The 24,838-nt window shown below is 32.6% G+C and overlaps 1 protein-coding gene across 2 annotated transcripts in view; it reads right to left on the bottom strand.

The window, feature by feature from the left end:
* Positions 1-24,838, bottom strand: part of NCAM2 (neural cell adhesion molecule 2) — a 532,134-nt gene that overhangs the window by 107,420 nt on the left and 399,876 nt on the right. For both annotated transcript variants that reach the window (XM_012475013.3, XM_012475014.3), the window contains exons 10-11: positions 18,188-18,375; positions 10,653-10,749 (exon numbers count right to left, since the gene is read on the bottom strand). In XM_012475013.3, the coding sequence (XP_012330436.2) occupies positions 10,653-10,749; positions 18,188-18,375 (285 nt within the window). The remainder of the gene's footprint in view (positions 1-10,652; positions 10,750-18,187; positions 18,376-24,838) is intronic.

Raw genomic sequence — 24,838 nt, 5'->3', positions numbered from 1 at the left:
AAATGGCAGTAAAATTCAAATGTACTTTATTTGCTAGAATTAAAAAAGGTCACTGTAGGTCACGTAATAATATGCCTTATAAATGGTACTGAGCAAGAGCCAGGAGGACAGCTTTATGGCCTTTTATATGTGAATACTGTAAATAAATGCCACAGAGTATATTTCAACTCTAATTAATAACTGTAAATTATTTAGAGAGTGCATGAATTACATTATGTTACAACTCTAAGGTTCAGAAACACATGTAGAATATTGATGCATACAAAAGTCTTAGAACTACTAAAATCATATCTGAAAATATAAATTTTAAGATATCTAAATAATGTTTTTAAGTTTTCAAATATTCTTATAATTTTCATGTTTCCTTAATCTCCAGGTTAATCTGCATGTCTCTTCAGCTGCAGGTTTGATCCAAAATTTATTTGTAGGTTTTGTCCAAAGTACAGGAGAAAGGCAAACAAACGCACATAGACCCTTTTAAAAAACCATAAATTCTTCAATCTGTGCTGAGTGGCTGACTCTCTAAAGTCCAATGGGTTTAAGGTGGATGTCAGAGGAGTTACACTCCAGTTTGGGGATATGTGTCAAAAGTGAAGGTAGTATACTCTGGGAGATGAGAGGGAGATATTATTGTCTTGGGATCCCATCTTTGAATATATGGCATAAACATGATTGTTTTTACTCTGACTGCAGAGGTTGCACCATTCACCAAGCTGTCTACCCTGTCATGGTGCACCTGTAGAGAAAGAAGAGCCTTTTTTGTTTCAGCACAAAGACACCATCATCAAAACATAGGCCAGTGACTAGCCTCTTCTAGCTGTATAGTCCAATTTCAGATCTGCTGACACTTACTCTAGCATTTTATTTATAATATTTCCTCTGGCCTCTTATTTCTATTATTTTGCTCAAAGCAAAAGCATGCCTATGACTTTAATTCTCTTTCTAAATATTGTTTTACATTCTGGTTTTATACGTCCAACTGTCAACTGACTACTAAATTATACGTTTCCTGAGGAAAGAGACAAAACATTTTGCAAACACACATTCACACATATCTATTTATATATGCATACACATAGATACATGTGACACTGAGCAAAGTGACTGGAATATAATAAGTTCTCAGAAAATATTTGATGAATTAAGTATTTCAGTAATCAAAAACAATATACAAACATTACTTGAGGTCAGGAGTTTGAGACCAGCCTGGTCAACATGGTGAACCACTGTTTATACAAAAACACAAAAATTAGCTGCAATCACAGCTGCTTTGGTGGGTGAGAACATGTCCGAGTGAATAGTGTCAGATGTGCCTAGAATCAACATCTCTAATTCTTTTTCTCAATTTCTGATCATTCTGTAATTGCCTTCACACTTGATTCCTATCTATCAACATCACAATAAGTGAGAACACTATTTTAATAATTCCTGCTTTATAATCCTTGTATCTATTTCTTCCTTCCCATTTCCTCTGTTACTTCCCCTGCCCTGGCCCTATCTTACTGTGCCTGTAATGCCATTAGTGGCTCTTGGCTTCCTTTTCTATTAGAGTCCAACAAAAACATCAATGCACATGGTACCGAAATGCAAAATCAATCTTCGTAAAGAACCACTGTGATCACATCACTTCCCTGGGAATGGTATTCAGGAGCTTCATTTTCTTTACAACATTAGTCTCAGTTTTTTTCAGTCTCATACTCAGGATCCTGGATTATCTAATGCAAAGATCCGGGTCTATTTTAAAAGACTTTCAGACACAGCTCAGTATTTCAACTGAGGCCCCTGGAAGTTCAGTTTCACACACTGTTATCCCTTCATTGTTACCACGTTTTTCTAAACTATTTCCTAGCATCTTTTATTGCCAAAATTGATGAATATCACTCACCACTTAATGAATGAATGAATAGAAGAGCAATTGTGCAAACATTTGTTTAATCCCCCTTTCTCTTCACCTCTACTAGTGTTGGATTATGAGACTGGATACGTCATGACAGTTTATGGATTCAAGCCCTGGCCTTGCCAGTTTGGTCAAAGAAAGCCTTGTACAAGTCACTTAATCTTTTCACATTGCAGTAGTTTTCTCTCTCAAATGGATATTAGAATAGTATCACTGCTAATGTTGTTGGAAATATTAAGTAATGTTGAGCACCTAGACTCTAGAATATATTAAAACTGTTAGTGATTGTCAGTCATTGTAATTTTGCTACCCCTCCCTGATCACCATCCTCCTTCTATTACATACTTTTGTATCCATTGACTTGTGTCGATATTTTAGTCAAATGTTAGGCAATGGATACAACATCGAAGTTCAGCTCAGAAATTTTTTGATGTGTGTAATGGCAAGGAACTGGTGGCATGATCTAGGAGTCAGATAGGTACAGACTCTGGAGTCACTGAATGAACTTCAGCATATCGAACGCCCAGAAGTTATTCATCTTGCTTAACTGAAACTTTTTACTGTTTGTCCAACCTCTTACCGTTTTTCCCACTCTCTAGCCCCTGGCAATCACTGTTCTGCTCTCTGTTTCTATGAGTTTCAATGTTTTAGAATTCCACATATAAGTGACATCATGCGGTACATCTTTATATCATGGCTATCTTGTGAGTAATGCTGCAATGTAATCAGTATCTTGAAAAGCTATCACCTCTTGATTAACTGATAATGGAAGCCTATCTTCTCATTTTCCAAGACTAAACCTTCTATCTCTAAATGACATGACTTTTCCTTTTGTCTTCTCCAATGTTTTCTTTATCAGATAGCGCTTTCCTTCCCTTTTCTTCTTCTTTGGAAATTTAGTCTTTCTTCTCAGTCTTATTACTGTGAATTATAAAGATCCCTTAAGTAACATTTCTTTTTCAATCCCACTGTCTTCTCAGGAAACATACTCTACTTTTGTTCCTTGTTACTGTGTTTCAATCTGTTATTACTAATTTCAGACCCAACATATTTATTTCTGAAAATTTGGTCTCCTAGCATGCATGGTTCATAGACATGAACTGTGCTCTTTTTCCACATATGAGGCTGAGGTGTTGCTAAACTTAGTCCCAGGAATCTGAAGAGTTTGATTTTTGTAAATTCTCTTTAAAAGGAAGTGCTAGCATGAATATTATTCCAGAATAGTGTTTAAAACCCTTGCCTAGATATTTTCTATTAACACACAGAATCAAATTCTATCATTTCACATACTCCTGTTTATCATAAGAAATTGTTGCTCTGGTTCTAAGTTTCACGTAGTGAACTTAGAATGAAAGCCATATGTATGTAGTTTAGAATGACAGAGAGGTGTGAATGTCAGTCCCACTTTTCTCAGGAGGTGCACACGGTCAACAGGCTCTGCAGATATAAATGAGGTTAGCAATCCAACTCTCCACTCCAGTCTATTCATCCAGTTTCTGGGGTGGTGTGGCTGTGATTATCAGCGGAGGAGTAACTTGGCAGCAGGGCTTCGTGCCTTCTAGTTAGTCACTGCAGACTTGGCATGCAGACCATGCTTACGGTATTTTGTGACACTGAAGGTGGAATATTGGTGGCTGTCTCTGGTCTTGTCTTTTCTCTGCCTTTCCAGTGATTTTATAATCATTTTTTCTCTAACATATCATTTTCTGCTTGATTTCTTCATCAATCTCTGTCTGGTAAAAGTCTCAAATACTAAAAGAATTGGAACATAAGTAATTCAATTTCCTAGATCCAGTAACACTGTTACCTGCAGTGTCACCATAATTGCTTGAACCTCAGGGACTCTATGCTGAGACGATAGGTTCTATCTACTTCTGTTTTTGAGTGGCTACCTTAAATCTATAAGGTTTTATAAACATTTTTTTTTCAATTGTGCTGTGGTTTGAATGTTGGTTTCCCTCCAAATTTTATATATTAAATATATTATTAAGAGGTAGTGGTCTTTTGGGATGTGATTAAGTCATGAGGCGTTCACTCCCATGAATAAAATTAGTGCCCTTATAAAAGAGACTGAATGAAATGTTTGCCCCTTTCACCAAGTAAAGACACACAGAAGGCACCATCTATAACAAAACAATTTGGTTATTGGACCCCCCACCGAAAACCAAATATGATGGTGCCTCGATCTTGAATTTCCCAGCCTCTAGAACTGAGAGTAATAGGTCTATGTTGTTAATACATTACGGAGTCTAATATATTTTGCTATAGCATCCAGAACAGAGCAAGAAAAATTGCGAGCTTAATCTAGTATTATAGAAAACCTGCAACACATCTGAAATGCTGTGAATTCCTTCTCATTTCACTTCTCACCTAGTGTTTTCCAACTGTCAAATCCAAATTATTATTTAGATTTTTTCACAGTATTTGACCAATTATATTTACATTTATCCTTCAAAGTAGATTCACTATCTCCCTGAATAATTTTTTTTTTGTTCTTATGTTTTTAAGTCTATGGATTAAACTGAAGTAGTCCGGAGATCTGACCTTGATTTTTCAATTTCTACCTCTAATATTCTCCATAGAAGTGTTAATTCACTCCCAAGGTGTCAATGGAAATTATTTCTTCCAAACATGAGTATGTCTTCAACCTTCTCACAAGTCATGGACACTTAGATTCACTTGTGTTTTAGTACTGGGCATTTCAACAGCGGCTCATAAGCAAATCAAATATAACACAATGAACCCTTCAAACATTCAATTTAAAACTATTATGAGCCAGAAAAAAGTTTTGAATAGTGAACATTAAAATGTTTGATTTTAAACTTATATATTTTAGATATTTGGAGAAATTTGGAAATTGGCAGTTGTGTCACATTTTACGCTATGGTGAAATCTGTCTCTAGAACACCACCAAGATAATTTTCTAAGATAAGTGAATCAAGTTGCTTTATGACTAAAAATCTCCAAATTTCCCTCATTGTATACCAGACAGAATGTAAACAGGATGAATGTTTTTAAGATCTGTAATTTAATTTTTCTCTACCTCTCTATTCTCATTACCTATCACTGGTCTCCTAACACAATAGACCCTTCCAGTCTTCCATCAAATGCCTTCCTCATTAACAGTCTCCCTCCTTTCAGAGCACAGTGCCTTTGTACAAGTGCTACCCTGATGATTATTTGAGTCTTTCCCTTTCTTCTTCTCTGGACCTGTGTCTACTCACTCTTTCACACTCAATTCAAAGGTGGACACCTGTTGAAGAACTCATTTGACACCTTTTCCACAAACTCTAATCAGAATTCATTTTTTTCCCTCAAAGCTTTGATTTACACTTCTATCGCAACCTTATCTTTTGAACTCTAACTTAGGTAAAAGACCAGATGCCATATATTATTTATCTTCAGATTCCCACGATAGAAAAAGGTGTCTGGCACCTACTAGAAATTCACTGTATTTTTTGAGTGAGTGAATTAAAAAATGATTAGGAATTGATTTAAGCCTGGATTTTCTAAAAATAATGTCAAGTTATCCTGATTTCCCTTTTTTTCATAGTAATATGAGAATGAGAAAATCAATAATATGTTTCGAATAGTTTCAGAATATCACTGTTTGATTAATTAGTTCTGAAAAAAAAAATCAAGATGTAGACTTTTCCAGACTTTACCTAGCATTATATTTAGGTGAAGACAGCGTGATATCAAATGAACTAATTTTAACATGCTTTCAAGTGTTACGGAGCAAAAGTTTGGCTAAGATATAATACAGGTACACAGTCCAGTAGATCGGCCATAATTCCATATCTTTAGAATTCTGTTCAGTTGATCCAGTTTAACCTGTTAGAAGATCTCTGTTCTCAAGGATGACTTATACAGGCTTATCCTGACGGGTGAAACTACAGATGAGTGCTTCATGATACTGTACTCGTGCCTTAAATCAATCCTGAAAAAAAGAGCTAAAATACTGAATTTGACAGGGTTTCAGAAGGTTAAAAAATGAGTCAAAACTGACAAGATGAGATTTAGTAGGGGTAAGTATAGAATCCTGAACTGAGGTTAAAAAATCAATTGTGAAACCCAGTATCAGAGATCTCCCTTAATAGCGGTTTGTGTAAAAAATTGGTAGAACAAGCTCCTAAATGGAAAACAATGGTGAAAATAAAGTGAAATTTATATTATTTAATAGATATGTAATGTTTAGAATAAGTAAGGACATTTTCTCATTTCACTAAGCCTTGGTCCATGATGTCTAGATTTACATATAATAACTAAAGAGGCATCAAGATACTGACTTCTATCCAAAACAAAAGTGACCAATATGAACTGTAGTTTGGCCATAATAATACTCACCTAATACTTGTTGAGTACTTGCCAAGTGCTAGGTATATGAATGAATTAACTCAGTTGGTTGTCACAGTACTGTTATGACTTCACAGAAACTCTAAGAGGGCTGAGGCTCTCATTCCCCAGGGACAGCACATACTCCCTGATGACAGCTTATAGCCAAGTCCCTCCCACAAAATTCCCCAGGAGAAGGTGACTTTATCAGAAAGATACATCAATTCATAAAGCAAAAGTGGGGTTATTTTATTGGGATTAAGTTTTAATGTAAAAAGTTTAACAGTCAAAACTTAAATATCACAATGATGAAATGAATTAAGAAATTAAAAATATATAAATGGAATCACTTGATAATATTTAAAATGTAGGTAATGATCTTTCAAGAAAAGAAATAATCAATATGCATACAAATATACAGAATGTTTTGTCAGATAATCATCTTTTGGAAGTAGAAAATCATAAGGGAAAAATAAAACTATATCAATCTTTTATTTAGCCTTGTGTGCTATGCAACTTTAATTTGATCCATGATATGTAGTTCAATCCAAACACAGAATGTTTCCTACTAGAAAGCAGGATCATCATCTAGGAGGTACATTTTAAAAACCAACTTATGGTGAATTCATAAAATATATATGTATCTCTCTCTCTAATATTTCTAGTTAACATTTTGATTAAAAGTTAAGAAAACAAAATTATCAAGCACATATGTGAAATAATTTATATTTCTATAACAACATGGAAAGATTACTTCTTTCCCAATTCTCTAAAGACAGAGGAAATAGGTAAAAGAAGACTACATCAACTCTTGCTCATAAACAGGAAGTCAGGGTTTAATGGAAAGGCCTTGCTTTGTGTTAACTGACTTAAACCAAACACATATACTTATTTTATTTCCACTTAAAAATTGTTTTATTTTTATTTTATTTTTATGGATTTAGGGGGTTTTGTTACAAGCACATATTATGAACTGGTAAAGTCTGTATTTTTAGTGTATCCATCTCCAGAATATTGAACATTGTAACCCAACAAGTAACATTTCAACTTTCGTTTCTCTCTAAGCCGCCCACCTTTTGGAGTCTCCAGTGTCTATTTTTCCACATGTGTACACATTGTTTAGCTCTTGCTTACAAATGAGAACATGGCTATTTGAATTTCTCTTTTTGAGTTATGTCCCTTAAGTGAATGGCCTCTAACAGCCTCCTTGGGTTGCTGTTTCTGTCTTGGCACGTGTGCGCTCCTTTTACCCTGCCTGGATCCCAACACTCAACATTGGACCCATGTAAGACACCCAACACTCCCTCCACTCCATTCACTCTGCTCAGGCTTTGACACCCCCGTGCCGGGCTTCTGCACTACACCTTACTCCCACACAGGTGCCTACCTTGTTCTGATGTAGAGCTTAATCATTAAAAAGGCAAAATGTAAGGAAAGAAGAAAGAAGGGAGGACAAATGGGAGGAAAAAAGGAAAAAAAAGATTTTGAATGCTGAAAAAGTAAACTTTTCCTATAATACTACTAAATGTGTATCAAAATTTCACACTAACTTTTGGCTTTTAATTTATTCCCTTAGGAAGTAAGGTATTCTGTTACACTGTAAAATACCATATGCCAAAAGGCCAATGAAATATTGATATGTGATATCTGCATATATTTGAAAATATTTATGTATTTTTTATATAATATTTCTCTTATATCTTATTTAAAATCCCAGTACACTTTCAGTGTTTGGATTCTGCAGGACAGAGTAAGTTTTCTACCAAATATTAGTATTAAATAAGAGTCTCATGAAATAAATCATATTTATAAATGGTGATGTTTAAATGTATGTTTCCCATCTAAGGCTGAGTGTCTGAATCATTTTTATATCTTCATTACAATCTCAATTGAATCCAGCTTTTTCTAAAACAAATTCTTAGCCTGAAATTGTATAAAATTTGGAATATTAGGAGAATTTCAGGAAAGCATTAAAAAGCTTTCCAATATTTTCAAACTGAGCTTAAATGAAAAAAAAAATAATTTTTGTTAAGATTGGACAGAAGAGACCTCACTAATTTAATATATTCATTAGAAGGATAGGAATTAAATATATTTGTCAATGAACAATATTGTAGTAAGTATTGTGAAGATGAAGGTACATGCACATTAAATATTACCAGTGAATTTCATGGAATTATTTAATCCTAATCAACATAATATTTTAAATACTGAATATTAATATGCCCCCCTAAAATTGTGATAGAAAACACATCATTTATAAAAAGGCAATATATAATATTGGATAAATATTAATATATGTATATTGGTCATATATCTAATTATTTATAAAAATATATATTAAAGAAAGGTTCCATAATTTCCTACGGCTTAGAATTAATTGGAGTACTGAATGCTTCTTACTACTACAGTTGATTCTTCAATTTATTATCAATGCATTTTGGTGAGACTTAGCATACTTCTTTTCTTATAATTCAGTTTGCTTGTAAATCAGTGTCTTCATATTTCTAAACTCACTCTTATCTTGATTTTTTTTTCTCTCCCTGCCTTATTTTGTCAATTCCTTCAGTGTAATCTCTTTTCTTCCTTCTCTATCAATTCAGTAAAACTTGAATTGGAGAATAATAGGTTCCCTAAGTTACACAATAATTTGACATTATTAGCTTAAAAATTTCCCTTTGTGGCCTTTATGATTAATGGCATTAATATTTAGAATATACCTATATAGCAGTAAAAATGAACATCTTTCTGAACTTAATATAAAATTAAAGTTACAGATAAATTTTCTACCTGAAAAGGTTTTAAAATTTCTTCACAGAAGCTTTATAGTCTGTTAAAATATAATACTACACTAATTTTCTGATATTACTTTACCAAGTCTTAGAAGACTGTAAATCACATTTTTCTATGTGAGCTATATGAACTATTTTTTAAAATGTATTTTAGGATTCCTAATCAGTCTTACAAAACGTAATGGCAAATTTTATAAATAAGTAAATAAATAATATCTGGATTTCTGGTTTGTATGAATTTTTTTACTCTATATGTTATTATTTCCATATCTTTAGGCTATAGAGGTAATATTGTATATATACAATATAAAATATTTTCAAATATTCTAGTTTATATATATTATATATATATACGATATAAAATATTTTCAACAAATTTATGTAACATTCTATTTTCCTTCAGAAGTAAGACAGCTATTTGTACTTTCAAGTCTAAACATTTAAAATAAATCAATTATAGTTCATTTTCTCTCAGGGTGTTTTGATTTTTAAATTTTTTGACAGGATTCTGTCTTGAAATACGATTTGATTTTTTTTTGAAATTGAAATAGTTTATTTCTAGATTTTCTGCTGTGTGCATGTGTGTGTGCACACACGTTCACACCTGTCCTTGGTTAAAACATACATTTCCAATTTCTTTCACAAATATCTAACTTTTAACATCGGAGGGATTAGAATCAGTGTTTAAAGTCAATCCTGATGAGCAAATACATTCTAAGTGCTCTCTATACAGCAGATACAATGGTTTCAAGTTTTAAATGTGGTTCATTCTTTAAAAAAATAATCTGTGAGCCGGGCGCGGTGGCTCACGCCTGTAATCCCAGCACTTTGGGAGGCCGAAGCGTGTGGATCACGAGGTCAAGAGATCGAGACCATCCTGGTCAACATGGTGAAACCCCGTCTCTACTAAAAATACAAAAAATTAGCTGGGCATGGTGGCGCGTGCCTGTAATCCCAGCTACTCAGGAGGCTGAGGCAGGAGAATTGCCTGAACCCAGGAGGCGGAGGTTGCAGTGAGCCAAGATCACGCCATTGCACTCCAGCCTGGGTAACAAGAGCGAAACTCCGTCTCCAAAAAAAAAAATGTGTATTGTCACTTATAAAAATGTAAAAGATATTCTCTTCTAACATTTAAAATAACATGACACCCACTATTTTTTAGAAGTTCATATATTTGTTATAGACATGCTGAAATTCAAGGTTTTGAAAATAATTTTACAAATGCAAAATTGTTGTACATATTTATGGGGACAAGTGACAATCTGATATAAGCTTACAACATGCAATGATCAAATCTGAGTAACTGGCATGTCTGTACGTTCACATATTTGTCATTTCTTTTCATTGGAAACATTCCAAATCTATTCTTCTATTTTGAAATATTCAATAACTTATTGTTAACTGTTATAGCCCTAATGTACTACTGAACGGTATATTTTATTCTTTGTAATCAACTGTAGCTTTGTGCTCCTCGAGTAACCTCTCTTTATACCCTCCTTCCCAACACACTTCCAAGCCTCTGGTAACCAAGGTCTACCTAATACCTCCAAGAGATCCATTGTTTTAGCTCCCAAATATAAGTGAGACTACATTATCAACTTAAATTTTCATTTGCTTGCTATACTTACCAGCCAAAGCAAGAATATATTCTTGAAATCTTGTTCCTATACGATTAGTGGCTGTGCAATTATAGCGTCCAAAGTCATTGTCAGATGTAGGTGCAATCTGAAATAATTATAATAACAAATTACAATTCTAAAACATCACAGAAGTTTTAATATAAACACTAGTATGCCTACTACTTTCACACGTTTAATTTCTTACCCCACAACTCCTTACCATATATTTTTAATTTTCTTTATTAAGTAAGCATTACTAAATAATATAAATTCTTTTATGATGTATCCATGAACCTATAATGTCCATAGGGCTAGGCAAATCAGAATTTATCTATTAATTCATTACATAAAGAAATGGCACCACTTTGATGTATCTTTTACATAGCAAAACCATTAGATCTACATATATGTAAAGCTCAGATAGTACACAGCTTGAAATATATATTCATATATATATACTCACATATATATACACATACACACACAGACACATACACACACACACACACACACACACATATATATATATAGTTTGCAATCAATGTAAGTCTGAACTTGAAAACAGGAAGCCTGTAATAAAAGCATTGTTAACCATTTTCTATGTTTTGGCCTCAGACCAGTTTAATTTAAAGTTCAAGAAAGACTCCAAATATGTTATATTTATCTCCCTTTTTTGAGTTTATTGAACATATAATACAAACTTATCTCAAAATAGTAAGTACTATTTATGACAAACCCATAGCGAATACCAAACTGAATGGGCAAAAGCTGGAAGCACTCCCTTTGAAAACAGGCACAAGACAAGGTTGCCCTCTCTCACCACTCCTATTCAACATAGTATTGGAAGTTCTGGCCAGGGCAATCAGGGAAGAAAAACAAATAAAGGGTATTCAAGTAGGAAGAGAGGAAGTCAAATTGTCTCTGTTTGCAAATGACATGATTGTATATTTAGAAAACTCCATTGTCTCAGCCCAAAATCTCCTGAAGCTCATAAGCAACATCAGCAAAGTCACAGTAGATACAAAATCAATGTGCAAAAATCGCAAGCATTCCTATATAACAATAATAGACAAAGAGAGCCAAATCATGAGTGAACTCCCACTCACAATTGCTACAAAGAGAATAAAATACCTAGGAATACAACTTGCAAGGGATGTGAAGGACCTCTGCAAGGAGAACTACAAACCACTGATCAAGGCAATAAGAGAGGACACAAACAAATGGAAAAGCATTCCATGCTTATGGATAGAAAGAATCAATATAATGAAAATGGCCATAATGCCCAAAGTAATTTATACATTCAATACTATCCCCATCAAGCTATCATTGACTTTCTTCGCAGAGTTAGAAAAAAAAAAACTACTTTAAATTTCATACGGAACCAAAAAAGAGCCCATATAGCCAAAAGAACCCCAAGCAAAAAGAGCATTCTTAATGAAATCTTTCCAGGAACATATTGTGCAAGAAAATGTTGTTCTTGGGCAACAGTCCTCGTAGACAGGCACTTTTCTTGCTATCTAATAACAGTATCTTCCTCCATTTCTATTCAGTTCCTATCATTCTTTTTCATTCTAGGTAGAAAATAGCTGACCTCTATCCTTACACATTTAAAATCCATAATTAAGTTAACCTTCGGGGATTCTATTGGTGAACACTGAGACGAACCCTGTAATTCTAATGTACAGAAATTCTGAAGTATCAATTTAGATAAGAGATTTGATGTTAGTAATAGATATAATTTTCAATCTCAGTAACTATTATTAAGAGAGAATATGCTTACAAGAGTTGCTGTTAATTTCAACTCTATCCCAAAAGAGGGAAAAATGATTTTGTGGTAATGGGAGGCTATTAACTAAGAGTGCAATTTTGAGGTCCATTGAAGATGATAATTCTGAAAGAGTACAGAAAAGCTGTGTCATTCATTTTCTAGTCAGCTGTCCATCTAGAGACAGATCATAGGATTAAAACTTAGAATTTTTAACAGTTCTTATATAATTACTGCAAAGTGATTCAAATATTCATTTTTCTCATGTGTAGCTTTTAATAAGCAAGGCTAATTTAACTCTAAAATCATTTTTCTAATGAGAAAGAGATTTAACAAAATATCTGATTCTACAGGCATATGAAAATGTTATTTGCAAATTCAACAGAGAAGAATGTGTTTACTGAATCAATACAATAACGAGAAAGGAAAGCCACAACAAAGAAATGTAACTATTGCACAGCTCCTTAAGATTAATAATTTAAATAGAGCCATTTTCATTGGAACAATTTCTTAAAAGCTCAATTCATTTTTGTTGTTTTTGTTTCTGAGAGTTCAGCTATCAACAGATAAAAGTCCATCTTAAATAAGCAATCCTTTTACCATGCTGTATGCTTAATAAACAAAGAAAACGCCACTCATGGCATAGATTAAACAACAGACACACACACACACACACACACACACACACACACAGAGCTCTGGATATAATCTGGCCTAATCATGTACCCTGAAGCTGATTTAATGTATTCTAGGAAAGCAGTATAAAATTAAAGTCCAATAGTGGTTTTACACTTAAATGCAGCACAACAAAATGTTATATAGTTTTATGAAAATATAAGATAATATAACAAGGCTATATTATAAAGATCATAAAGTAAAAATATTTAAATGTTTAAAATGTGCAAAGCATTGAAAATATTAATCCAGAAAGTACTAGAAACATCTACTGATATAACTGTTTCTTCATAAATACAGGCATACCTGTTTTATTGTGTTTTACTTTATCATGCTTGAAAGATAGTGCTTTTTTTTTTTTTTTTTTTTTGCAAATTGAAAGTTTGTGGCAATTCTGCATTAAGCAATCTATCAGCACCATATTTTCAAGAGCAGGTGCTCACATCCTGTCTCTGTGACTTTTTGGTAATTCTCTCAGTATTTCAAACTTTGCATTATTATTAAATTTGATATGGTGATCTGTGATCAGTAATTTTTGTTGTTACTATTATAACTGTTTTGGGTAACCACAAACTGTGCCCCTAAGACAGTGAACTTCAACGATAAGTGTTTGTTCTGATGGCACCCCTGAATGGCCATACCCCCATCTCTCTCCCCACTCTTAGGCTTCCATATTCTGTAAGACAAATAATATTAAAATTAGGCCAAATCTTAATCCTACAATGGCCTCTAAGTGTTCGGATTAAAGAAAGAGTCACTCTCTTACATTAAATCAAAAGCCAAAAGTGATTAAGCTTAGTGAGGAAGGTAAAAGCAAGACAGGCTAAAACAGAAGCCTACTGCAACAAACAATCAAGTGGTAAATGTGAAGAGACAGTTCCTGAAAAAAATCAAAAGTACTAGGCTAGTGGACACACAAATGATAAGAAAGCAAAAAAGTCTTACTGATGTTATGGAGAAATATTTGATTGGTCTGGATAGAAGACAAAGCCAGCCACAATACTCCTTAAGCCAAAGTCTAAGCCAGACAAAGACAAAACAGTCCTCAGTTCTGTGAAGGTTGACAGAGGTGAGGAAGCTGCAGAACAAGAGTTTGACGCTAGCAGGGGTTAGTTCAGGAGGCTTAAGGGAAGATGCCATGTTTATAACATAAAATTACAAGGTGAAGCAGCAAGTGCTGATGTAGAAGCTTCAGCATGTTATCCAGATCTAGCTAAGATCATTGATGAAAGTGACTACACTAAAAAATAGAATTTAAAATAGATGAAACAGTTTTCTATTGCAAGAAGATGCCATCTAGACTTTCATAGCTAGAAAGGAGATGTAAAGGGCAGGCTTCAAATTTCAAAGGACCTGTTGAATCTCTTGTTAGGGGCTGATATAGCTAGTAACATAAGTTCAAGCCATTGTTCATTTATCATTAAAAAACCCTAGAGTCTTTAAAAATTATGCTAAATCAACTCTGCCTGTGTTCTATCCATGGGAAAACAAAGCCTGGTTGACAGGACATCTGTTTACAGCACAGTTTATTGAATATTTTAGGCCCACTGTTGAGATATAGTGCTGAGAAGAAACAAAAAAGATTCCCTTCAAACTAGTCATGCTCATGGACAACGTACCCAGTCACCCAAGAACTCTGATGGAGATATACAAAGATAGCTATGTTGTTTTCATGCTGGCTGACCCAAAATCCATTCTGAAGCCCGTGAATCAAGGAGAAATTTCAACTTTGAAGTCTGAATACTTAGGAAACATGTATTGTTAAGGTTACAGCAGCTATAAACTATGATTGTTCTGATGGATCTGGGAAAAGTCAACTGAAAAATCTTCTGAAAAGAATTCATCATGCTGACACCATTAAGAATATTTGTGAGTCATGGGAGAAAGTGAAAATATCAACTATTAATAGAGTTTGAAAGATGTTGATTCCAACCCTCATGGATAAGTTTGAGGGGTTCAAGACTTCAGTGAAGGAAGTAACTGCAGATATGGTGGAAATAGAGAGCTAGAATTAGAAATGGAGCCTGAAGAAGTGAATGAATTGCTGCAATCTGATGATAAAACTCTAGCAGATGGGAAATTGCTCTTTATGGAAGAGCAAATAAAGTGGTTTATGGTGGTAGAATTTACTCCTGCTGAAGATGCTTGAAAAATGTTGAAATGATAACCAAATATTTAGAATACTACATAAACTTAATTTACAAAGCAATGGCAGGGTTTGAGAGGATTGACTCCATTTTTGAAAGATGTTCTGCTATAGGTAAATGCTAACAGCATCACATGCTGTTAGCCTTACAGCATCACCTGCTACACAGAGATCTTTCATGAAAGGAAGTGTTAATTAACAAAGTATTTCACTGTTGCCTTATTTTAATAAATTGTCACAGCAAACCCAACCTTCAGCAATCAACATTCTGATCAGAAAGCAGCCATTAACATCATGACAAGACTCTCCACCAGAAAAAAAAGTTACTACTTGCCTAAAGCTCAAATTATTCCCAGCACTTTTTAGTAATTAAGTATTTTTCAGGTAAGTGCATAGATTTTTTATGCATCATTCTTTTGCACACTTAATAGACTACAGTGCCAACGTAATTTTTTTTATGTACTGGAAAACCAAAAATTTGTGTAACTGGCTTTAAAGTGATATTTAATTTATTGAGGTGCTCTTGGAACTAAACCTGCAATATCTCCAAGGTATATCTGTATCCAGCTAAAAATATTCATATTAATTAATGATACTAGGCTTGGACAGAGTATAGTGAACTAATAAACATAGTCTTGAATATCTCATGATATCTCATATCACAGACAGCATCCCTATTTAGGACATCAGGGATGACTCAGACAATGCAAAATACAATATTATTCCAACAAACCTATTAGAAACCTATTTATTCTTTCAACGTTTGCACACATATTGAAAAGTTGTGTAATTTCCTCAGGATGTGGTCAGTTAAAAAAATTAAGTTTTGAAGGTCTTGACCTTTACATATGCATTTATTGGCAATAACTTAAATAATTTATTTAAAATGTGGTTATAGTTTGAAATCCATAATTTTAAATGCTTGAATATATATACTTAAAAGAAAAAGAAAAACTTTAAAACTCAATTCAATAAATTTATTACTGACAACTTTTTAAGTGTAAACAATGTTTTCTATATTTCATTTTATATTCTTAAGAATTAGCACAAATGTGAGTTTTATAATAATTATTAAAGAAAAGTAACTGTCTCAAGCATCTGTATACTAATAGATAAATATTAGTAATGCTAATTGTTGCTTTCTCTTTATGCTATTGTTATTTTGTTATGCTGTGTTTTCAAGTTGTGTTAGTCACACACGTATATTTTTCATTTAGAATTTAAATTTAATTTGGGAGAGTATACAAAAAACATGTCTGTTCAAGTTAGTGGTTTAGGCAGTAGATCACCTGGCTGTGTGTCAAGTAAACAGAAATTGCTTTTTTTTTTAAATTTTGGAGTGCAGAGCGACATCTTTAAGGAGAAGTTTAAATAACATAAACTATTACTATGTTGTATGTATAAAATGTTCCTTCACATTAAATATGTGGAGTTATGAGTTGGCTGAGGAACAAAAACATGTCAAGATTAAGTAAAGCAGAAATTACACATTAGTCTGTCATTTACTCATAAACTTCAATCTACCTATTATGGACTGAACCGCCTGCCTCCTCACTCTGTCCATTCATATATTGAAAACCTGACTTCCAGTGTGAATGAATTTGGAGACAGGATCTTTAAAGAATCATTAAGGTTGAACGAGGTAATAAGAGTGGGCCCTAATCCAATAGAACTGGTATCCTTTAACCAGAGGAAGACCCCAGAACTCTGTGTGCCCACAGAAAAAAGGGCATGTGAGGAGGCCACATACAAGTTCAGGAAAGGGTCCTATACAGAAAGCAACCCTGCAGGCACTATGGTATTGAATCTCCATCCTCCAGAACTGAAAACATCAATCTCTTTGATCTTAACTGTCCTGTCTATGGTATTTATTATGGTATTCAAGGAGACTACACACTACACAAAGTAAGTTAAATCTAATCTGAGCTTCTATCTAAGGTAAAACACATGAAATTTAGGGTAAAACTACCCAAGTTTTTATGAAATTGACATCCCTGTCAAGTCACAAATAGCTAGTTCCTCTAAAAAAATTTCAAAGAAATGTAATTACATTAAAATAGATATAGACAAAGTGGTTTAATTACCAACTACTCAGCTATGCAAATGTTTGTGGACGTGATGGCTAAATCATTCTTTCAAACATTTTTTTTTTTATGTCTAAATGGCATGAATGAGGATTAATGCAGTATGGTATTACGTGTTATTCTAAAACATGCATTTCATTTAGTTTATGTAAACTGAATTAGTGAATAAAATATAGCAACCTTTCAGCAAACAAAGGTGTGTAAAAAAGATTCCCAATTTTCCTAACAGCATCATACTTTGGAAAGGGTGATGATCGTTTTCATAGATTTTTATGTTTTGGAAATTGGTACACACACACAATCTGCAATTAATAAATAAGAGGCATTTTATTCAAACAGTACGTAAAGGTCAGTTGCTTGCCAATATAAAAATAATTAAACAAAATCTTATGTGTAGTAATAAAACAAAAGAAAATGAACAAGTAAATTTCATTTCTTTAGGAATTTACACTTGCATTGTAAAAATCTAGCCAACAGATAGCATTTATATCTGCCAAACTGAAAAGAAAATACTATACCCTGCAGAATCAATGAAAGCATCAACATTGAAGAAAAATTTTAGCTTTCAATAACTATTAAATTACCAAATTTTCTTCCTAGATTTTTCCTAATATAATTGTTTTTATTCCCAAAAGTGCATTCATAGAAATGAGAGTCATCTTTGGTATATAGCCACATTTCTATATAAGTGAATAGACATTCATCCACTCATCATTAATGAGCCATGATCCAATGGACCTTTAAGTAAATAATTACAAAATATATACACTACGATTTCTCTCTCCATATATATATGAAGATATTTCAATATATTCTGAAATAGGAGATGGTTCCTAAAATAATACAATTTATTGATGTATACATATGAACTTACCTCTAATATCATCTTTCTTCCTGTGCTATATGTCTTTAAATTGGTCGTGTTTTTAGCAGGTAAGACTAATTTCTCTCTTTTCCAGTGAATTGATGCTGGTGGATTGGATTTCACATCACAACTTATATTGATAGGATTTCCTTCCCAAGAGTAATAAATTGTTTGGTTTGATATAAACTTGGGGGCATCTGTAATACAATATAATAAAATAATTATAGACATTTTCTTTATGTTAAATAATCATTTAAGTAGTATGAGCATTAGTAATTTTTACTTGAGTATAAAAAGAAGCCATACAATTCTAAGTTCATGTATTTAATACAGGGCATCAGAACTCACAAAAATATATGTCAGTTGAATCCATTTATCACATAATTTTAATAGCATTAACATAGAAACACTCATAAATTGCCAGTTATTAAAATATAAGACAACCAGAGTTAAATTTGCTCTTACTAATCTGATAAAAAATCTATTGAATATGTTAATGACTATCTACAAGTGTAGAAACTATTTCTGGAACAAACTAAAGTGAGCATATAGGATAAAATCTAATAAAATAAATGGTTCTTGCCTCACTTTATTTCTTTTAAGTCGTATTCACTTTTTCTATAAATTATTTTGAAGACTCTGCTGTGAAATCTAAGTTGGAATGGCAACAAAACAACTAAACATTTTCATCCCTAAAGTATCTACATTTCCAATTTTTATTAAACCACGGATGTGATAAATTAATCAACAATAATTACTTTAAAAAGTAATTAGTTCTTATTTCTAGGAGTCACTATCAGTTTTTTCAGGTCTCTATCTAGATCTTTATCACAAAAGTTAAGAGAAAACAATGTATAATTTTATTGAAAAAACCTAAATGTGAAGACATAAAAACATTGTTTTCACTCTTGCTCCACCCTGGGACTATGATCTAGATCAAATGCCAAATACTGTAACCTCTTTGAGTCTCAATTTCCTGTCTGTATAATTACTTGAGAGGATTTTAAAATTATTTTTACATAAAAGCATAATTCTCAAGTAAGCTGTAGCTAAAATGTTGCTCCTTTCTATACTGATTATTGTTGTTACCATCATTACTTAAAAGTTGATATCTCATCAAAAATTATCAATTTACATCATTTAACTTTTAAACATTTTATTACAAAAATTACTTAAAAATAATCAATATCCAGTTTTATTATAACTATAAATTATATATATATACACACATATTTCAGATATGTAACATAAGAACTATCTGTAGTACAAATGCAGAAGTAATCATTTAAAAATCCTTGTCCTATTTTGCTTTAATGTATGTTTTTAATGACAATCTCACATACAAATCTGAAAGTCTTATGGAATCATTTCTATATAAAGGCAAGTTTATATACTTTATTATATTTAATATTTTTAGTAACCTTGTAAGGAAGGAATAATCCCTGTTCTATGGATAAGGGAGCTGGATTAAGAGATGTCAAGCTCATTCCCACAATAAGTTGTATGGATCAGATATAAATATGGGGCTATTTTAACCAACATCCAGCATATGTCCAGTCAAACCCAGAAATAAAATTTTATAATTTTCAATATTTGAAACATTTTGGTACTCTGAATCCTATCATCTATTATTGAGGGGAATATAATTGAAACAATTCTTCAGGAAGATAAGGAGCCTTAAAACAGCTTTATAATCTTGATTCTGCAATCCAGTCTTTAAGTATCTATCTAGAGAAAATAATTAGTAATATTAAAGAAGTTTATATAAAGGACCTTCAATGCATTATTATTTTAATAACAAAAACTAAAAACAACTTAACATCCCATAAATGGTGGTACATCTTTGTACTTATGTGTGCTAAATATTACACAGACATATTTGCCTATGGCTTTCCACCAGCTTGGCATATACCTGCCCTTCTCTTCAACTGGCTGAGTTCAAAACTAAGCTCCACACTTTCTAAACAGCCTTTCCACAGTCTTCAGTTCTGGATTAGACGTCCTAAATTGTGCACTCACAGCATTCTATGTTCTCTCTCATCATGATCATTAGGCAATGGAAGTATCTATTTGATCATTTCTCTACCAAGTGATGTCCATTTGGGGGTTAGAATGAATCTCAGTCATAATTATTTACCTAATGGCTTATACAGTGTTTTTAAAACTGCAGATTGAATTGACTGGAAATTAAATAATCAACTAAATTTTAATTCAACAGTTCAAGTAAATTAAAAAAATATATTTTCAAAAAACAAAGAGAAAAAAAAAACCTTTTTCAAAGCCAGGGACATGAAGAATCTAAGAACACACAACTGATTAAAGGAATAACTATAAGAGAAGCCAAATTTCTTGATATTCAAAGTCATAAACTGTTTATATCTATAACTTTAAAATTATTTACAACTCAAGATATGTAAGATATAATTTAGTTAGCATTATATGATATTATGGTGAGGTTTAAGGAAAATATAGTTACAAATAAACTCAACCCAGTATGAAATGCATACATGCTAATGGAAACATTAATAGCTGACTCACAGTAACACTCTGTCCAAAATGTGGCATCTGTATATAGTGTATTATAATAGTGTAATTTAACTATAAACTGCGGGTAAGATTTGGCCTTTTCCATAAGAGAAAGCAATTGTCACTAATTGCTTGCCTGATGATCTCAGTGTGAATTCTACTGAAATTATCAATGTTGAATGCAATACTTGCTACAGGCAATACATACTATACTGAAAGCCACATTAAAAAAATGTATTTGTGGTGTCAGGCAAGAAAATATTGATAACGCCAGTCTACAATAAAACAGAAACTAAAATTCTACACAGGATATGCTTTGTAAATATCAATACAGTAGCAAGGCAGCAATGTTCACTGGTACAAGATTAGCATGTTAATGAAATTAACAACTTGGTATTGGGCCAATATGGTATGACAGATGTGACTCTTTCATAGCGGCATTTGAAGTGGCTGAAGAATATGGCCATATTTCATGTTGGTGTATCAAAAATAGTCATTTTCAAAATCAAGAAGACCCTTTACATCATAAAAGCCTTCAAATGTACAGAGGAAATAAATATTGGTAGTTAAAAAAAAGCCCACAGGGCAAGGAGGAGAAAAGAATACAGCATAAGCAGAAGTGGAAAGATACTTTTGCCCATGCTATATTATTCCTTCACATATATGTAAAAGAAAAAAAACTTAGGTCATAGGCATAAAAACATTTGACCTTGAAGTTGCATTTTTGTTATTTTGCCTAGGATTTGTGCCAATATACTATGCATGGGGAGTTAATTCCTGACTACATGAAATACAAAGTAATGGAAGCATCTCTTAAAGAGTTACGTGTCCATCAGATCTTACCAAAGTCCAAACTAAAATAGTATTCTACAAATTATAATGAAAAGAAATGACTTTATTGGAAGAATTAATTTTTATCTGAGCGGAGTAGTAAAAAGTCAGATAAATCTGAATAGCGACAAGATGGAAGTATGTCATTCACTAGAGGTGGAGAAAGAGATTTCCTTTCTGAAAGCTTCCAGTGCCTCTTTAATCAAACTATAGGCAGGTTCCTCTTAGCCCACTTTTCAACTAGGCCTTGACCATGGCACTGTCCCTGGCTTGCCATTAACAAAGAATACTGCTAAATCTATTTATGAGAGTTCCCACACCCTTGATTTATGATCACTTTTGCTATCTGATAAAATTCCTCATTCACCACCATTGTGGGCTAAGTGTTTGGCCTGCCATTAGCAAGGATGTTAGGTCAGGTTATCAAGAAAGTCACTACCTCTGAAGTTTACCAGGTCCCTCTTAGTAACTTTTCATCCACCGCCCTCTCTCACTGTACTCATTGGTTGTACATTCCTACCTGTCCTTGTATTTGGTATTGAGCTCAATTTCTGTCCCCTATTGCAATCATCTTGAGCACTATTCTGTTAGTACTCATGACTACAGTCTTCCTTATAATTTTTAACAGGTCTTGGAATAATTTCTGTTTGACAAATTAGAGTAACCCCAAGAAGGTGTTTAAAAAGAAAACTTGATTCCCTTTCTTAAAGAAAGAATGAGAAAGACAGATCTGACACAGACGTGTCAGTAATAAGCACTGGGTTATTTTTGGTAAATTTTGTATAATTGAAATATTAGACTTAAAATAATAAGCTAATGTTAATTTAAAATTGTGAATGGCAGATAAGTTATTCACTTGCTTCAATATCAGAAAGTCAAAGAAGAATCCCTATAGTTTAGAAATGTTAAAATGCTTTCCATTTTGAATTAATAAGAAATATTGTTAAATTGGTATAGAAAATTTGTTAAGGCTATTGTTTATAGACAAAATTTGAATTTCAAAGGTGAATATCAAAATTGTACTCTCTAGCACAGTTGTGATTAAGAAACTACAAATAAACTGATTCATAGAACTTTTGCTCTGGATCATAACAAGTAAATTTTTGCATTAAAACCCATTTGCCTAAAATAATGGAAGATGCCATTTTCCATCTCAAGAAAGAATACCCAAATAAGCATATTTACCAATGTCTTCAAATATAATATTTGATTTTTACAACATTTTTTAAATTATATTTTTATTTTAAAAATAATTTTACTACTTAATTTTACATCAGGAATATGCACAGGGACCTTGCCAAAGTTGAGTTCAATAATCAACTTTCATTTAGGACATTTATGAAGAAATTAGGTTGTTATCTCTTTCCAAGCCTCTGTTGAACCACTAAGAGGTTAAAATACATTACACTGCCTTTCATCGTTGTTAATCCTAACGTGTGCTCGGTAATAGGCATTCTGAGTATGCCATTTTCATATTTGGACCTGATATTCACATTTTTGCTACTGAGAATATTCAACCTCTAAATAAATGAATATTCTGGAACATAAAAAGTAAACGAGTTTTGTTATTAATTATATCATAAATAAATAATAACAAAAGTAGTAAAAAGGGCACTAAAATATTTTTCATATTCTAAAAATAGTAAACATAATACTAATATATTTGTTATATTGTAGTTTCCTCAACAGTGTATTCTAATTTTGATGTTTTTCAGTCCGAGGAAAGTTGCAAGCTTTTGGAAAGCCATATGTATGGCTTTACAAAATGTAAAATGCCTTGCTACATGTGGAGTCTCTTTAAATTTTTTAAAATGCAAATAAAATCCCTTACAGCTTTAATTTCAAATAACTATGTCTACTTTACTTTTGTAAAGTTGCATACTTTTGTAACATGTGTAAACATATGTATATATGTATATAAATATATGTTTATATGAGTAAATATGTACACACACACATGAATATATATATATTCACTCTCATGTATACATATATACATTTAAAGGCATATATTGTATATATAGAGATATATTGACATATATTGATATGTTCTACATACGCATACATACTACACACACACACACACACACACACACACGCAAATATACACTGTATTAGTCCGTTTTCACATTGCTGATTTGAAAAGACATTTGAAACTGGGTTATTTATAAAGAAAAGAAAGTTTAATGGACTTGCAGTTCCATGTGGCTGGGAAGGCCTCACAATCGTGGCAGAAGGTGAAAGGCACATCTTCCCTGGCTGCAGACAAGAGAGAATGAGAGCCAAGCAAAAGGGGAAACACCTCATAAAACCATCAGATCTCCTGAGACTTAGTCACTACCATGAAAACAATATGGGGCAGCTGTCCCATGATTCAATTATCTCCCACTGGGTCCCTCCCAAAACAGGTAGGCATTATGGGAGCTACAATTCAAGATGAGATTTGGGTGGGGTCACAGCCAAACCATATCATGCACATATACATACAATATACTGATATATATTGATATATGGTATACACACATGTATTCACTCTAGAGTAAATACATATGCCTGACATCTGGGAAAATATTAGGTTATCTATTTTATTTGTTGAGATACCTAATTATTTGAAATTAAAATTGAAAGAGGTTTTATTTCCATTTTTAAAAATTTTAAGAGACTCCATATGTAGTAATACACTTGAAAGCCCAATAACAATGTTAATTAATTTATTATAAAGAGGACAGAATTCATCTTAAATTTGAACAGTACTGTATATCATATATTAAGCCTGATCCCTTAAATAGTGACTTTATTTTTATTTAAAATTCTAAATTGAACTAATATTTTAATGATAGGGCTCATATATTCTATATTTTCACATATTTCAGTTCTGCAATAACTTGTTTAGAATTAATCATACTCCATAAAGTATAGTGAATAATTAATATTTTATTTATGTTTTGGTTCAATTTATTTTGATTTCGAACTAATATTTATCTATTTGTATATTTATTCCACCTTCACTTTCAAAAAGATGTTGAAGGAGTTTAACCTCTTCATGATAAAGTGCCATCATGTGTTGCCTTGCCAAATAGAATGTTAAAATCCTCCAAATCAGAATGATCCATTTGAGTGCACACTAATAAATCAAAATAATAGCAAAATTTATGTCTATGACTACTAAGCCATTTAGCAGATGTTAGATACCACCATTTGGGTATAAAAGTTTTTCTTCCCTGCATATTCACTGGCACATTGTGAGTTTATAGAGGGAAAAAATGGATGTCTCAACCTTAATCTTAAAGATTCTCTATCTGT

This window comes from Aotus nancymaae, unplaced genomic scaffold, assembly GCF_030222135.1.
Source record: "Aotus nancymaae isolate 86718 unplaced genomic scaffold, 86718_ANA_hifiasm-v0.15.2.pri h1tg000022l_1, whole genome shotgun sequence".
Taxonomy (NCBI): Eukaryota; Metazoa; Chordata; class Mammalia; order Primates; family Aotidae; genus Aotus; species Aotus nancymaae.
This window is presented reverse-complemented; position numbering and strand designations above follow the sequence as displayed.